Source organism: Melozone crissalis, unplaced genomic scaffold, assembly GCF_028551555.1.
Source record: "Melozone crissalis strain CALT ecotype California unplaced genomic scaffold, PUWL_Pcris_2 ptg000036l_1, whole genome shotgun sequence".
In the NCBI taxonomy this organism is placed as follows: Eukaryota; Metazoa; Chordata; class Aves; order Passeriformes; family Passerellidae; genus Melozone; species Melozone crissalis.
The window spans coordinates 1,924,876-1,942,290 of NW_026535814.1; the positions used below are offsets into that span (position 1 = coordinate 1,924,876).

Genomic DNA, 17,415 nt, shown 5'->3' on the forward strand with positions numbered 1-17,415 from the left:
AATAGATTTGTCCAGATATTTCCCTCGCTGTTCCTTAGGGAAGCACCAAAGACACAGTCCCACCTTTTCCCTCTGCAGAATAGTTTTTCTTTCTTTACTTAAAAATAGGAACATTCTAAGCATCCCTACAGACTTACATCCGTGGTAACAGAGAGTTATACAAAAGTTTTCCCAGCACGAGTTGGTAACTTCCTTAACCTATTGACTTAATTGAAAGGTCGAAGAAAACGCAGTTCTTGCTTCAGTCAGGTTCCTCGTGCATTAAGGCAGGTTGCAGTCACCACCATTTACTGCTTAATAGAGGACCCAGTCCAACCAAAACAAATAAAGGGTTGCTTATATAAGTGTGTCTTGGTTTATTATCCCATCCCACTTAGGGGGTTTTTGATCTGTTTTGTGCCCGGGGCGGCAGCTGTGCCCACCAAACCACCTCCCCCGCGGTTTATTATGCTGTTTGTGTCGGGCTTTTTTGGTTGGTTGGGGGTGGGGTGGGGGGGTGGTTTTGCTTGGTTTTTGTTTGTTTGTTGGTTTTGGTTTTTTTTCCATTTGCGCTGTGAATGACCTTGCCGGCTTGGCTTCTTTCGCTGCTCTGCTGTGGGAAGCCCCGAGCCAGTGCGTGCCCCCCCCAGGACCCCGGGACTCCCTCGTTTCCCGCTGGGGGCTGCTCGCCCCGCAGGGCGCAGACCCAGGCTGCAGAAAGCCCGGGGAGCCTCGCTGCTGCGCTCGGCAGCCGGGCTGCTGCTTCCCGGCTCCCGCCCTACCTCTGCCGGGAGTTTTGCTGCACTACAGCTCTTCACCCCCTTCCGCCGTCCGGCTTGCAGCTGTGGAGTTTCTGCTGCCGCTTGCTTGCTACCTGCGGGTGAGGCCGTCCTGCCTTTCCACCTTGCTTCTCCTGAAGTTCCTGCTGCAGCTCTTTCTGCTATCCACAGGGGCAGCGTGGTCAGCTTCCCCTTGGGGTTCGTAAAGGAAGCTCCTTCTCCATCCCTTCTGCCAGCTGTCTCGGCCATGACTCTGTGAGAGGCGTTTGACGCGCGCCTACAGCGCCACCTGCAGCCGCGGAGGAATCACCGCACCCGTCCGGCCTAGCTGGGGAGCCGCCAGCGCCCCTACCGGCCGTGAGAGGAACTGCACCAAGGGGGAAATTGCTTGACAGCCGACAGACGGCTGTTGTTGGGTCTCTGGGGGTAAGGTTCCGCAACTTCAGTATCTAGCATTTATTCAATTTTTTTTCTTTTTTTTTTAAACAAAAAAGGATTTTTTTCACTTTCACCGCCTGCTATTCATTTTTCTCACTGGCAGAAGAAAAGAGAGTTATTGAAGCCCTTTCTCTTTAGAGGAAATGGTAATTCCAGGGTGTTTTCTCCTGAAATTTGTCTCAACAGAGCAGTGCATCCATCAGATAGGAGTCCACAAAAAACCTCCAACTGTGTAAGGGGTTATGAGCAACTACAAGCAATCTGTGGGGCAAATGGATTTGATGAAATTGTCCTCATCCTCTGTTCTTGTGTAATTTGTGGTAAAAACTACTGCTAACAAAGTTTACTTTGTAATATTCCTGAACGGCACATAGGCTGCAAAACTTTCTTAGGCTAGGGGTTTAACAATTGAAGGATTTCTGAATGCTCTTCCTGAGCTGCAGCCACAGTGCAGGAAGAGAAGCTGTATCCATGAGCTCTGCTATGAACTAGAGAGACCAAATACAAAGAGATCAACATGGACCCTCTGCTTTGGGCTGCCTTTCCTCTCATGCAGGCCTGTGGCTTAGCTTTAGAGATGAGAGCCAGCTGCGTCCCTTCCCAGTGGCTCTGTGCTCATCCCTCCTGTCACAAACTGCCTCTTTGGCCTCTGCTCTGCTGCCAGACAAGCTGCCAGTTTCCCTTTTCCTCTTTGCTAAGTTCCAACAGCACAGTTAAGCACAGCTCTGTTGTACATGGTAAAGTCAAGCACATCAGCAAAACACTCAAGACGTTTCTCAGTTCAAGCAGAGCCTTCACATGATGCAGCACACGTAACCTTAACATTGGTCTGTTGGTGACTTAAATGTGTCATGGAAACTTTCGCATGAATAAACACAAACCAAATATGATTGATGTCACAAACCTAGTACATAAAAGAAACTCTAAAATAAGCCAGTAGAGTAGTATTTGGTGTACACTGCATTCCAGCATGGTGTTTTTATTAATTTGAAACGTCTCAACTTCCTCAAAGTTATATGTGATTAATTAGGGATTAATTAATGGAATTATTGATATTTGGCACAGTTATAAACAATTGTTACTACAAGCTCTTAAAAAGAGCTTCCAGTGATTTCAGTGCAATAGATTACAACATTTCCTAAGCTGCCATTTTTAACTTCCACCACACATCACTGTCCTTCATAGCAGAGGTGACAGAGGAACATCTGTCCCTGGTACTCCAAGCCAGACTTTGTTCATTTAACACTAACCCACTTTTGCAAATCTAGAAATAAGGGACACATTCAACAGCACACCTATTGCATATGTAGTGATGACTGCTGACCCTTGGCAGTATTCTACAACAGAGTTGATAAAATGTTCCACCAAATTACTTGCTTCCTCTGTGATATCAGGCAAAGTATAAAAAGAAAAAACTGGCAATCTGTATCCTATGATACATCAAGAGAACTATGCAAAAAGTACCAGCATAGATGTGAACCCCACGAAGCACTGAGAATTAAATGCAGCATTAATGCTGGGGCCAAGCTGACAGTTGCAAATTTAGAGATTGTATCTTACCATGCTCTGGTCTCTGATCTGACACAATTATTGTGAGGTTGGTGAACACCAAGGAAAGTCAACAAGAATTTCAACAATCCCAGTACACAAAACTGCGAGATCAACAGGCAGCAGTACAGAACAAGCGCTGTTACGAAATGCAAAAATCTCCAGAACAATGGAATGAGGAAAAAAAGTAAAACCAAACATTGAGACACTAGTACCAGTACTATTGAGAAAATAGTATCACTATTCTGATTGTTTCTTTTTCCCTTCTTCTGTGACACTCCCACACTGTCACTTACAAGACCTCTCTCCAGGTCACTGACCTCTGTTTATGGAGCCTTATACTATTGTTACCTGGTCCCTAACAAATGCTGCCATGTCTGCAAGAACGAAGTAAGGTTTACCAAGTATATTGCAAAAGCTAGAAATGAGGCCTCAATTCAGAAGACACAAAGTACATCTTACCGGAAGAGTTACACATAATAAGTGGTCACCTATCAAAAAATAAGTACCAGCCATCTACAGAGATGGTACCATCCCCCTAAAGACCACTGCAGCATGTTAGAACACATGGCACATTTAAAAGGTAGGGTTTTTAAGGAAAAAGTTTTTTGAAGACTATGAACAGACCTTTCCAGTTCTTTATCATTTTGATTGTCTGCAGAAAATAAAAGTGTCCCTGAAATAGTTTACAAAAAAAATAAAAATTAAAAGCAAAGTCAGAAGCTACTGAACTGGACAATTCTTGTACTCATCCTAGAAAATACTTGTTAAGAGCCATCCATAGGCTCAGTCCCAAACACTGAACCTTTTCCCCTAAACATTCACCTCTCAAACAAATCTTCTAAGATTGCAAAATACAGGTGAGGAGTTGTGGGGGTTTGTTGCAGGTTTTTTAAAATACGTTTTCTATTTCACATGGGGTGTTTTTGCTATTAGATTCTAAAGCATACTACTTGTCTTGCAGGAAGTTTGCCACTGTCATTGTCTCCACAACTATCAGAACTTTGGATACTGGAGAGAGAATTACTCTGACATCTGAGTGATTTAAGCATGTTTGAAATCATGCATAGTTGTGTGTCACTTGTTATAGTACAGGGGTAACAGAGTTAATAAATGGCATCTTTGAAGATGTATATGCTTGCCCATTTAATGCTGCTGTTCATCTAAAAGAACAGAAGTAAAAGCTTATAAATGAAAAATGAAAAAAACCACATTTTCTCTGATTCATTGCCCCTTCTAGTTAAGCTCAGATTGAACTACAACAATAACACTTTCAAGTAGTAGTAAAGAATGTTTTATTAAAATGGAAGTTTTTCAAACCTTGTGTATCAAAACTAAGGCCACAACTAATGCTAACACAAAGTCAAGAACCTCAAAAGGTTCTTATATGATACAATTTAGAAATCTGAGACAAGGCTATTTTACAAAGTTACTCAAACATTCTGAAATGCAGCATTACTTACTTGTTCTAAAATATTACATCAATTATCCTAGTGATAATATTTAATGATACAAAGTACTGAATTATCAGTGCATATAACCCGTTTTTATTTTGGTCCTGTGACAACTAACTTTCTGCATCACTCCAGCTACCAAAATAAATGAAAGTACAAAACATTGTAATGGAAGCTGCCAACAACTCCTCCCTTTTGTGGTCAGGTAATTTTTTTTCTTCTAATGCTAAATATCTCCAGTCATAATAGCAATAAACTCTTCTTGATTGACTGCAAAAAATAAAAAAAGAAAATCATTAGAAAAACAGCAATAAACCTTAAAATAAAATAATATATCTGTACTTTAAGTAAAGGCATCTCTGTTAGTATTTGTTGCATCTGATCCATTACTATAAGTGCTTACAAATTTGCTTCTAGAGCAAGGGTTTTGCACAGGTTTTTTCATGAAACATGGAACCAGAATGCAACATTATGTGGAATACTAAACCCAGAATCTAGCTCACTTATAATCACTTATTTCTAATTATAAAAGTAAAAAATATTCTAAAAGTGAAATACGATTGAAAAAAAATCTCCGAGAACCATATGTAAGATGGCTATGCAAAATAATATTATTTTAAAGGTCTATAAAAATGTTAAGAATGGTACCTAAATTTTATTAAGTAAATACTTCTAAAGCAACAATACCTTAGTTAGTTATGACTGAATTCAGTTTTATTCTTAAAATGATAATTCAAAACATTTACGTCCAACTTGCCATCACAGATCAAACAATGCTATTCCTGTCTCCCCATTCTATAACACTTACCAAATACAAAACAAATTTCAAGTTTGTTTAGCAATTATTCCATAAATTCTATAGATTTAAAATGGACATTTGATGAGCCTTTCCCCATCTGAACTTTCTTCATTCTTCATTTATAACTAACAGAAGTTTTACACAAATGCACTTGAAGAAATTAAGTCATAATAATACATTAATTAGCGTTCATTAATTATTTTGCTGTAGTTATACCTGAGGTACTGACCTTACTCATATGTTAAAACAGTAAAACAGTGAACCAGTAAACATGTTCACTCTGCAACTAATTACTGTACTGGGGAATGATTAGAGTAAGATGGTGGTATGGAAAAGATAAGACACATACAAAGCCCTGGCAATTATCCATCCTAGCCAACATGCTCAAGCTATTCCTAAACAAAGCACTGCAAAGAAGGAACTACGTTCACAGCTAGAAGAATATTAAAGAAATTCAACTACGTTAAAGAATAAAAAAATAAAAAAACCTAAATATGTCCTGCTGTGATGTATGTAAAAAAACAGGAAACAATTATATTTAGTCTAGCTTAGGGCCCTATGCTCTGAAACACCAGTCCATCACATAGCTACATCTAGTCCTACGACACAAAAATGCTGTCACTGTATGACTTTAAAAGCACTTCCACAGCTTTTATCACAGTAACATACTAACAAAACAAATTCAAACATCGTCTCAAAAATATTCTCTGGTTTACAACATCCTTGAAATCACTCTTCAAAAGGGAAATATAACACTGTAATGACAAATTTTGGAATATTCAAGGAAACTTCAAAAAGCAGTGTAGTTACAATTCCAAGTAACCAAAGTAATCCCACTAAGTCCCCTTCAGATATAGCATCTGTTAATGAGTTAAGCACCACGAAAGCAGAAGCACTGTTTTTTCATGGCACCAGATTTCCCTCAATTCCATGACGTAAGTAATCATAAAAGAACAAACTAGAATCACAACTAATAGAAAGAGAACACTGACTTAGAATTTTGAGTGTTAAAGGTGTGTATTTTTTCAGAGAGGGGTTTGGGTACTTGTCTTAATGTTGTGCCAAAGAACTGAGACATGAGACTGAACAGTGTTTCCACACAAGATGATCAAAATTGCATGAACTGATATCATGGAGTTTTTCAAGTTAGTTGTGCTCAAAACCAGAAGTAATTATTAAACCCAGGAATACCAAAGTAAGATTATTTACATAATGAGGAGAGACAAAAACGCATCAAATATACTTTCTTTTACAGAAATGTGTAGTACTGTACTCTACCAGTAAAGCTCAGTGGGTTTACTGTGAATATAAGGGTTCATGTAACCTGAGTACCATACAAGATACCTTATTTCACTGTGAGCAAAACAATCTCTCAAATGTGATACGGGTTTAAACCAAAAGTGGTACTGTTCCTGTATTTGATATATCAATAAAAAATGCTAACAATTAACAGTTTGAAATTTTTTTGGAGAGCAGGAAAAGAAGGAGAATTAGATGACAGCAAGATTTTGTCACATTTGCCAGGTGTTTGAAGACAAATGAAATTGTGATTCACAGAATAATTAACTTTCTTAGAAAATACTGAAAAGCTAGGAACAGCCTCAGTTTTCTTTAAAGAAGAAAAAACCACACAGAACTTTAAGGATAACAAAAATTATGAACATTATGCTGTCACTCTTCCATATTCAATTTTCTGCTTGATTGCTCTAACAAAGACAATGAATGGATGATTGAATAAGAGAAAACTGAGCCACTTAGTCACAGCTGATCAATCTGATTTAAAAAAATGTAGCACTGACACAAAATAATGACTCAATAACCCTCCTGAAAGAAACTAACAGTATATGTTCCATATGTAGTACCCCAATAGCAATGCGACAAAAGAACATTGCTCCACAATTCTGACATCTCATTTGGCAGCTCCAGGAGATCAACACATGACAAAACATATTTGACAAAGAGTAATATTTTCACTCACCTCTATAGCTATGACTTCCAAAAATAACACCTACATTGAATAGCATAGAAGACTATCTGTTAAAAGGCTGACAACACAATTTTTTCCATTAGTATATATGTGTTTTGAGCCCATCGTATGCCCGCAAGCAAAAATATCATTGCCACAGGAAAAAACTGATGACCTGCTAGTGAAATCTAAGATATGAGTCATAACCCTCTAAGAATGGTGCTTGATGGACTGATACAAGTCTTTATGTGCAAGATCTTAAGTGAGTGATCCTCAAAATTCAAGAATTAAGGCTTCTAATGTAAAAATAAGGTTGTTTTGAAGATAATGAAAAACTTTCAAGTTTCAGTTTTCACAGTGATTTAACAAGCATAGTATCAAACTTCATTTGCTAATTCATTCTTTATCTACCTAGTAAGTCCCTTCTGCAGCCTACTCTGTATGGACTTTGTCAGTTACAGAGCCATTTTTCACACTATGCTTTTCAGCACTCCAAGGCTCAGAAGTATGTTAAGGAGTCATGCAAGCTGATCCTACATAGACCCAGGCTACTTCCAGCATGATTTATTAGCTTAATGCTCCATAACCAGTGCTGAAACCACAACAATGACACATTGCCACTTAAAATATATTGAGTAAGTGACCAAAAAACTTTCTCTCAGCACTTTACTGCTTTTACGGATTAATAAGGAAATAAAAATGTAATGTAGATACACAGAATCTCTCTTACTTCTACCTTCAACTACACTTTCACCCATCTTTTAAATAGACATTGGCTGAATAAGAGTTGGTGGTGAATCAATTCCTTAACTCCAGGATTAGTAGCTGTCAAAAGCAATCGTCTGCATTATTTGTAAACTAAATTATGCTTAAGATGAAAGTAATCTAGAAGGAAATGAAAGAGGACATTTTCACAACAAAATAACAACTAAAAAGAGAACAAAATTAAGAACAAGATGACATGGTAGTGTATTTGCCAACACATACTTTCTCCATCTCCATCCTTATCAAATTCTTCAATCATAGCTCGCAGTTCTTCATCAGACATATTTTCACCCAATTCTCTAGCAACCCGGCGCAGGTTTCTCAGACTTATTTTACCAGAGTCATCATCATCAAACAATTTGAATGCCTTGAGTATTTCTTCTTGAGGGTCTCTGTCCAGTATCCAATCTGTCACTGCAAAAAGGATACTTAAGTTAGACTAAAAAATTCAAAAAGGTAAACTCAGAATGACCTTTGCAAACTAGGACAGTATGAAGAACACATGTCTGATTTCACCTGTTCTTACATTTCTATAGAATTCAATGTGCATATTTGTTTGGCTGTTGCCTGACCTCTCTTTCTCACCTCTGTTTTCCAAAGTTGACCTCCTCTTGGGGACATAACTGCTGCAGTAGAAAGCTGCATGGCAGTTCAGTCACACTTTCCACACATTTTCCAATAGGAATTTAAAGTATACGCAAGATGCCTCTCTTTCAAAATTCCAAATTTTCAGGAAAAACACCATCAACTCTTTTAGATGAAGGTGCGAATTTTTTTTACTTTACATGTTTTCATCAGGAGAGAATTTTGAGCTGGGGAGAACACTGAAACAGTAAGTTCCACACAGAACCTCTCTTTTAAAAATAAAAGCACATAACACAAAAAGCTCCCATAACCAACCAATTGATCACATCCCGGCCCCCCAGCCTGAAAACAAAAAAAGACTAAGCACAGGGGCTACGAAGAGGATGCTGCTATGAATTACAAGATGTTTATTCTGAAAGGATTCTTCAACTTTTATTATTCTTTTCAAGACAACCATTTGTCAGTTTCTGCAACAGAAAATACAAACTTGCCTGGTGAAATATGAAGCAATTGCTTCAGAGTAACCAACAACAATTTATCTCCACATCTTTGGACCTACGAGGCTTGTATTGCAGGGCTAGTCTTGTATTATCAAGCCCTTAAAATCACATCAACACTGTTTGCACAGAAAGAACCACTTACCCATCTGCTCTGGCTTAGCTAACTTGAGAGGAAAGAATTTTTCATGCTCATACAAGCCAACTACAGCAATCAAGTTTATTTATCTGCAGATTTATCCTAAATTTAAATATTTTCTTTTAAAACAACAGTGCTGCAAGACAGTATTACACAATTTGAAAAGTGCTACTTTTTGTTGCAAAAAGGCAACTGAAAAATAATAAAATGTCTTTAAATACAAAACTATACAAGACAAAATATAATTGCATCTTTATGTATTTCAGTTGAACATAAAATTAAGAGAAATTGATGGCTCAAGAATTGCTTACCTATATTCAGCTGCTCTTCACAGTTAATGTCTCAATAAGCTATTTTATCTTACTCCCCAGTCTTTCTGTGAGAAGTGATATCATATTTAATGCTGTGTCAGTCATATGGCACCACAGCAATACGCTACTTCAACTCAAGTTTTCCAACAGGTTCAATCCCCTTCTAAGTATATACTGTACTTTCTACAAGAATTTCCTGGCTTCTTGCAGCACTTAATAACTCTTGATATTGACAGCCAGGACAGTACAAGAAAACAATGAACATGACTGGGCATCGGGAATATAAAAAAGTAATTGCATGGTAATTACAGTATTTTCATTTTATATAATATTACATAATATATTATGTAATTTTAAGACTAGTGTTACTATCAAATCAATACACTAATTTTTGTCCTAATACTTTCACATAGACTTTATAAATCAGAAAAGACCCAAAAATAATGTTTTCTAACTTGGAATACAACTATAAAAATATTACTTGTCAAATAATTAAATGCTGCCACATGTCAATCACTAATTCTTATGATACATTAAGATGATTGCTATTTGTAGCCAAGAGCAAGTACTGGGGATTTGGGTGTTTTGTTCCATAAAATCTCCAGAAATAAAATACCTTGAAGAAATGGACTATCATGAGCATAATGAACTATAATGGACATAATAAGCTAGAAATATAAACCCACACAGATTGTTTTTGGTAAACATAAATTGTATGCAAAAGCATAAATTATGCATAACAAAAATCCCCTAAAATCTTTAAAGAAACATCAAGTCTTAAAATTCTGCAGATCACCCCAAACTCAAAGTACATGAAATTTCACAATATGCAAATTTCAGATGAAAGACACAACTAGTGCTCCTGGCTCTATCAGCAGTTGAAAATTCTTGTACAATATTTAAAATTTACTTCAATTTCTCTCATCTTTTTTCTATATGAAGTCTGTAGTTTGCTTGTCTGTGTATGCATTCCTTCTCATGAAATTCACCACCAAATACCTTTTCCACAGCAGGGGGAATTTTACAGAGATCCATGAACAGGACAAGAACATCTACACTTTAAACTAGCATTTATTCCTCTACATCTACACTTTAAACTAGAAAGAGTTTGAAAGAGATTGATACCCTACTTCCTTTTATACTGTAGCTATCATTCATCTCTATATATCAAATCAAGAATTCAGCAAACAAATATTTATCTTCCTTTACTACTGACCTATATTAAACAAAATATTAAATGAAATCTCCCACTTCTGTTTCTTAAATAATTGAAAAAGCTCACAAAGTACAGCTTTGAAATTGTACTCACTATTATAGGCTAAATATCTCTAGAGGTAGAAACACAATCAAACACATACCAACTTCATTAAAATCTTCAAAAGTGATCTTGCCTGTTGATTCGCGATCATAATCTTTAAGTATTTTCAGGACATCAGCTTTTTTCACATCAAAACCCAAGGCTCTCATTGCCACCTTTTGGAATAAAATGGAAGTGCAGTCATAGATAAGGACTAAAATAAACATTTAATAGGTTTTCCTTTTCATTTCATTTATTACCTTCTTTCCAAGAGAGAAAGAGCATATCAATGGTTTAGTAACAATAATAAATAAATAAAAATAAAAGAGCTTGGGATATTAAAACCACTTAGAACTACTATTAGGAAATGGAACATCCAGTTACAATGAGAAAAAAAAAAAAAAAACCTTTGCATTTTCAGGGATTTTACAGACTGGACCAAATCCATCTCAGGACAAGTAAATTTATTCCTCATCTCTAAAACAATTTCAAAATCTTAAGACAAAACTGGAAGTCATTCTGCAAATTGTATGCAAGTGTATGTTCATGGATTTACAGGTCCTACAAGACTTTTAACTGCTTTTCTAGTCAGCCACAGAAGCCAACCTGCATTTTGCTTTTCCATTAGTGTAGAAGTCCACATTTAGTTTCCCATTTCACCTCAGAAGGCAATTGCTCAGCACACAGCACCCTAAATTCCTCCAAACTGATGAATACAGGCTAACCACATATGGAAAACCACTGAAGTAATTATTCAAAATATGCTGATTTTGTACAGGAGACAAGTAGTTTTCTTCTTTATGTGTTTCTGCTCTTTCACAGTATAAGCTTCAGGGTGAAAATATTTGATTAGACAGCTAAGAAAGAGCTTTTCAAGTAATGATGACAGCTGGGAATTCAAAGCATAATTCAAACCAGAAAAAGCATAAATGTAACCAAGAGAATGCCCAGTACAACTCTAGTCACAGTGACTTCCAGCAAAGATAAAGTAAGTAAACTGTGAAATAAAGAGAAGGGAATTGTTCTACCTAAGGCACTCCTGTAGCAGCAAATTAAGTATAAATAGGACTTTTCTCCTTCAAATTACTTGGTAGAGTCACACTATAGAGCCAATACACTGAAGTAGGCATTCTTTAAAAAAAAACCCCTCACTCTACGTGACTGAAACACTGGCCTGTCCAAAGCTACTTTTTGTTCTTGATGTCTTAATTAGAATAAAAATGGATAAAAGATTTAAGGCAAATTTAGTGAACCCCATTTACTACTCTGTAGACTTTCTGTGGGAGGTCTTACCTGGAAAGACATCCTAAACTCCATCTGCTAATAGCTATCATAAGGAGCATCCTTCTTTGGGAAGGGTAACTACTGAACCTCTCTCAAAAAGCACACCTTATTCCTACAAATCATAGGCTTTCTTTTGAAAAACACAGGTAAGCTTTGGTTTGTAGTCAACAGTTTTACAAACTTAATTTACATCTTCTACTTACACATCTGAAACCAACACCAAGCTTTAAGTTATACAGTGTTTTAAAAAGAATCAAACAGTTTTTCAAGAGTTCTTCCCTCTGTCCAAGCTTATCCTTGGACAGTTTTTCCATCTGTCCAAGCTTATCCCAGGTCAACAATTATACCAGGGTTATTTAGAATGCTATTGCACATGAAGTATATAAAGTGGGAAGAAAAGCTGATTCTTACACCAACAGAATATTTCCCATTTTTTCTTTATTTTTTCCTTTGCTTCTTTAACCCAGCAACAGATCTTGAAGGAAGTTTTTAAAGATATATAGCCAGGATCTTAAGAATCCACTATGGAACAGATATATTATCAGCTATAAAATTGCTTAAATGAAAGGAAACTTCTACCTTTAATTCATGATAATTTATCGCTCTATCCTTGTCTGTATCAAACAATTCAAAGGCATCTTTAATTTCTTGCTTCTGTTCTTCAGTCAGCTCTCTTCTTTTCTTCTTCTTAGTTTTGTCTACTGAGAGCTCATTCCTATATAAAGAAAAGGAAATGGAGTGTAACAGATTTCTACTGGGAAGATGCCACTGTAGATAACCTTTTCCTCCAATAAGAAACTCAGCATAATTTTAGGAATCGCTACCTTACCTAGTCAGTATTTTCCCAGCTTGTATTCCCAGTTTAAAATAACATCAGAAATAGACAATTACCTTGTGAAATCTGAATGACATCTCCCGGCTCCCACCCAAAATAAAACCAGCAGAGGCATTTTTGTTAATAAGCAGCAACAATAACAACAACAAAAAAAGAGGGTAGAAAAATTACCAGTGAAAAAGGCTTCTTGAGGTTGCAAACTAGATTAGCAGTTGAAATTATACAACTCATGAAAACAGTTCGTTTCTACACTGTAGCTTAAAAAGAAGTGAAACAAATTTGGGGACTGACAGGCCTGTGGAAGCCAAACTAGGCCAGACAGTCTGGCTACTAAAGCTAGCATTAGGTGCTACAAATCGGCTTTGTTGCCTGTAACAGTTGTTAGACAAATAATACTTGCAGGATTTTTTAAAAATCCTTTAGATCCCACACATACACATTGTTTTGAAGATCTTTTGCTCTGTTTTGGTATATACAAAAGAGAAAAGCCCTCCAAATCAGCAAATCTTGCTCAAAGACAGCCCCCTTTTCTTTGACTAGTCTAGGAATATGCTTATGCTTTTAGAGGAGCATAATAAAAGGACAAGAGACAATAGCTACAAAATTTAAGGGAAAGAGCTGCAGCTGGAGGAGAAACAGCAGCTGGATCTAAGGGAAAACATTTTCCCAGTGCATATGGTGACATGTTAGAACAGTTTCACTGGGAAGGAGTCTCCATCAGCAGAAAATTTTTAACCTGACAATAAAAGGCTCATCATCCTCAGCCAGCTTTATGCAGAAGGCGCTGTGATCAGGAAGCTGGACTAGATGACTTCCTTAAGTCCTTCCTAACCTAAATTACTGTATGAATTATGTTATATTCTCAGGAATATTTTTTTATTCTCATTTGTCCTTTTGCACTAGAAGCAGAATGAGTACTGTGTCACCTAGTGTAGAATGCATAAAGATTACTAATCAGAAAACTGCCTGATTAATTTTCTAAATCCCCTCTAATAAGCTACTTTATACCCTTCATTGTTGACAATTTGCTAATTTTAATCAAATCCTAAGCTTAAACACTTATCTAGCTTTTAACAACCACTGAAGCAAAAATCCCAAATACAGACAAGAAAAGTGTAAGCTGCAGAAGCTGAACCTGCTTCAAACCACAATACTCTCAAAGAGTAACATGTCTTTAACAGACCAACTGAGACAGTAAGATTTCACACAGGCTCTGGATTACTACAGCTCTTGAAAGGACTAAAATAACTCGGAGCTGGCTACGTAATTAGGGTAGTTGAGATCTAGGGAGCCCAGATTTTGTGAGCTACGATGAAGAAATCAATTTGTAAATCTGAAAGCAGATTAATACCAAACTCTTCTGAAAAAGCAATCTGAGTACTTAAGTATTCATTTAGTGCTTAGCATAAGATAATTAATCAAAAGAAAAAGCAGTATTCAAATACAAGCAGCTCAGTGCCACTTCTGCAACTACTTTAAGCATAGTAAGCATGAAGTTCTTAGACTTGAAAATTAAGGATAACAGTTGCCATGAAAGCGTATTAATTACACTTGAAGACAAGTATTTGCCAGGTACAGGGATTCATAAGCCAGGCTCCTTTATGCAATAGCTACTAAATCAGAATTTATAAACAAAGTAAAGCCGAGCCATTTAACTTTATGCCTATTCACAGGCCTTTTGAAAGCACATCAGACAACCCAGAAGCGAACCTCTCAAGGCCAGACGCGCCGGACCCTTCCCTCTTCCGGCAGAGAGACGGGCCCGATCCGCCCCCGGCCGCGCCAAAGGGATCAGATGTGACCGGCTGGAGGCCGGGGATGACCCAGGCCCCGCCACGGCCTGACACGCCCCACCTTCCGCCAACAGCTCCCGAACAGGGGACGGCCCTGAGGGGTCCCCACCCGCGCTCCCGAGCGGGGGAAGCAGGAAAGCGCCCTGCTCGTACCGACCTGAGGGCCAGGCTCATCGTGCCGCTGCCGGGCAGCCGGGTCCGGCTAACGCGCCCCTCCCCTCTGCACGGCCCGGCCGCGTCCGAGCCCCAGCAACGCGCGCCTGCCCTGCACGACGCCGTTCAAGCCACGCCCCCAACAATCACCTATGTCTGATTGGCCGAGGGTCGATAAACTCCCGCCTGCGAGTCCTAGGCGCTCTGCTATTGGCTGAGATGGTGCCACTCAGGGCGGAAGGGGCGGTCCCTGCTCTGAGCTGGCGATGGCTGCTGGCAGCGCCTTTGGCTGCTGAGCCATTTCTGCTGCGAAACGGGCAAGATGAGAAAGTTTTCCTAAGGAAGGATGTTTCTTGATGTTTGATCTTGATTTTCAAGCCTAATCAACAAGAAAGGAGATTTAATCCTTGAAACAGATAGAAGCTACAAAGCAAGCTTAAAGTGATGTCCAGGCGTTATAAAGAAAAATCTTTTGTTGGAATTTCCTTGTTAAGGTCTAGCGCACGACGTGTTTCAATGATGTCAGTCAAACAATTCAGAATTTCTTGGCCACAAGGACATTTGGCAGAACCCCCAAAATACGGAAGGAATTATTAAAGGCAACTCAGCAACTGTGCTGAATCAGCTTCACCTCCAGCAGACCACATACCAAGCTGCCCACCGACTCAAGGACTGGGCATGTGGACTAATTAGCATGAGAAGTAAGAGAATAATTAACAACAGACGATAGAATAATAATTAATAATAGAACTATGTAACCTGAAGCCAATGAACATTAATGCATTTGTTTGCTAAAATGTGTAAATACTAAAGAGTTGATAGTTGGCGTGCTTGTTTCATGGAATACCATGCAGCACCCAGGCTTGTGCAACTCTGAAATAAATAATCCATGTCTCCCTCAAGTATGTAATTATTGGCTTGTTGCACACTGGGTACCAAATCTGATTTTTGTGGTCAACACTTTTACTGGCCTTGCTGCAGCCTGGGTGGGTGGTGGCTCTGTCAGAACTCCCCGTAGGCCCAGGGCCTGCTCACTCTGACTGCTGGAGGTGCAGTCGGCTGTGGACATGCGCACAGAAGCGGCTTTTATAGAAGCTTTTCTGGCATTTGTACATATTTTGCCTGACTAAAATTTTGATTGAAAGCAATATGTACTGTGGGGAGACTGAAGACCTTAATGTGTAGTTCCAGTTATCACTGACACTAATGTTTTTGTGTCTTGCAAAACAGTCAGTGAATCAATATTACATATCTGTGTGGAGAAATGTGTGAAAAGTGCTGCCTCAGTGCTCTGATCTGTGGCAAAGTAATTGTCAATTACTTTGCTTCATAAACAAGAGCTGTTTCATAGCTAGCTTTGACAACATATTACAGCGTTACTGGACCATGATGATATTCAGATCCTTGCTAATACTATGTTATGCAGTCTGGCTAGATAGACTGAAAATTCTTAGGCAATGAAAAATTCCTTCAGGTGTTTCAGTCCTGACAGCATGTCTTGGAGATATTTTGCGCCTGTGTTTCCAGTAATAAACTTTTACTGTATTTACACTGAGTACAGAGAGTTGAAGATGTAGAGTTTGGCTTGCTCAAGATACATTTTTCCTGAACAAAGTCAAGCAGACATGAAACTTGTTTTGCTGTTTATTCATATTATGCCTGGTCTACAGATCAAATAGGCATAGGCAAGAGGTTTGTAATTGATCTCTGTTTACAGATGGTAGCTTTGCGACTAAAAGCATTAATTACTGGCAGGTTTGACCCTCAACCTGTACTGTGGTGCAAATATAACCACAGATTAATTTTTTTTGTGTGTTTCATAGAACACATTTACTTGTTCAGAGAGAAAAGGAAGCATTAACCAAATGGTGAGTGAAGTGTGGGAAAGTAGCACCAGGGGCCCCCAGCTGCACCAAGAGCCCCAAATTGCACTGATTCATCCCCACTCTCACCTCCTCTGCGTGCTGATCCCGGATCTCAGCATAGGGGCCCTTGGTTCTTGCCTGAGCTGTACTGGGGTTATTCCTGTTCTGTGTGCTGCTCTTGCTGACATACTTACCAGAGTTCGTGGCCTGGCCATGAACTTGAGTCGTTACCTTGCCATTGTCTCCAGTCACTGGGCTGCTTACAGGTCAAGTTACTCTGAAGGGAGGTCACAATCCCTGCCTGTGTTGTGACTGCGCTTCGCTTCCAAGTTGTCCTCTCTCATGGTGTACCCGTGCCCTGGCTGCTCTGTGTCAAGCACAGTAAAATACCTGATACTGATAGTCTGTGCTTCTGGGAACCGGCGATCCACATTCAGGTCCCTACTTCTAAATTTATAAGCTAAAAAGAAACCGAAGTTCCACTCTTCATACATTGATTTAAGTTAGCAGCAGTGCTCATACTGCATGAGAAATGGAGATGCAAAGAATTCCAAAGAGAAAAGACAGGCTCAAACAATAATACCTAAAAATATGGTGGTGGTGGCAGTGACTTATAGATCCTTGCATTTTCAAAGTTGGCTAAACCTGTCCTAAAATGACCTCTTATGAATAGAGTTGGTAAGTTAGAATAGCACTAGCCTGTTCCTCTTGCATACATATTGTCAGCTCAATAAGGAAAATAATTAATAATAAAATATACTTAAAGATGTTACTGGCTTTTACTTAATTTTCAAACTCATCTATTGCTTTAAAAAGTCATTTGTGGGGCTGTCTGCCAGGTCTGTCTTCCCTTTGAGTGAAAATAAATTCTTCTGTAGTCCTAATTTTATTACTATTTGAAACTATCCTACCACTCTGTTGTGGTGAG

At 38.5% G+C, this 17,415-nt stretch overlaps 1 protein-coding gene across 2 annotated transcripts; it reads right to left on the minus strand.

Annotated features, from left to right (window-relative positions):
* Positions 1–4,022: 4,022 nt before the first annotated feature.
* On the minus strand, positions 4,023–14,719 carry CETN3 (centrin 3). Of its 2 annotated transcripts, XM_054283497.1 has the most exons (5): positions 14,627–14,719; positions 12,421–12,556; positions 10,619–10,733; positions 7,951–8,142; positions 4,023–4,468 (listed from the first exon to the last, which is right to left on the minus strand). In XM_054283497.1, the coding sequence occupies exons 1-5, from the start codon at positions 14,641–14,643 to the stop codon at positions 4,425–4,427; spliced, it is 504 nt and encodes a 167-aa protein (XP_054139472.1). In that variant the 5' UTR covers positions 14,644–14,719; the 3' UTR covers positions 4,023–4,424. The 2 variants fall into 2 exon arrangements, with proteins under 2 accessions (XP_054139472.1, XP_054139471.1); XM_054283496.1 differs by lacking the exon at positions 4,023–4,468 and having other exon boundaries at positions 4,479–8,142.
* Between the last annotated feature and the right edge of the window lie 2,696 nt (positions 14,720–17,415).

Coding starts and splice junctions, on each gene's coding strand:
- CETN3 (XM_054283496.1), bottom strand. Junction 10,734..12,420: donor TAAATTATCATGAATTAAAG/GTAGAAGTTTCC, acceptor TTATTCCAAAAG/GTGGCAATGAGAGCCTTGGG. Junction 8,143..10,618: donor TGAAGATTTTAATGAAGTTG/GTATGTGTTTGA, acceptor TCCTTTTTGCAG/TGACAGATTGGATACTGGAC.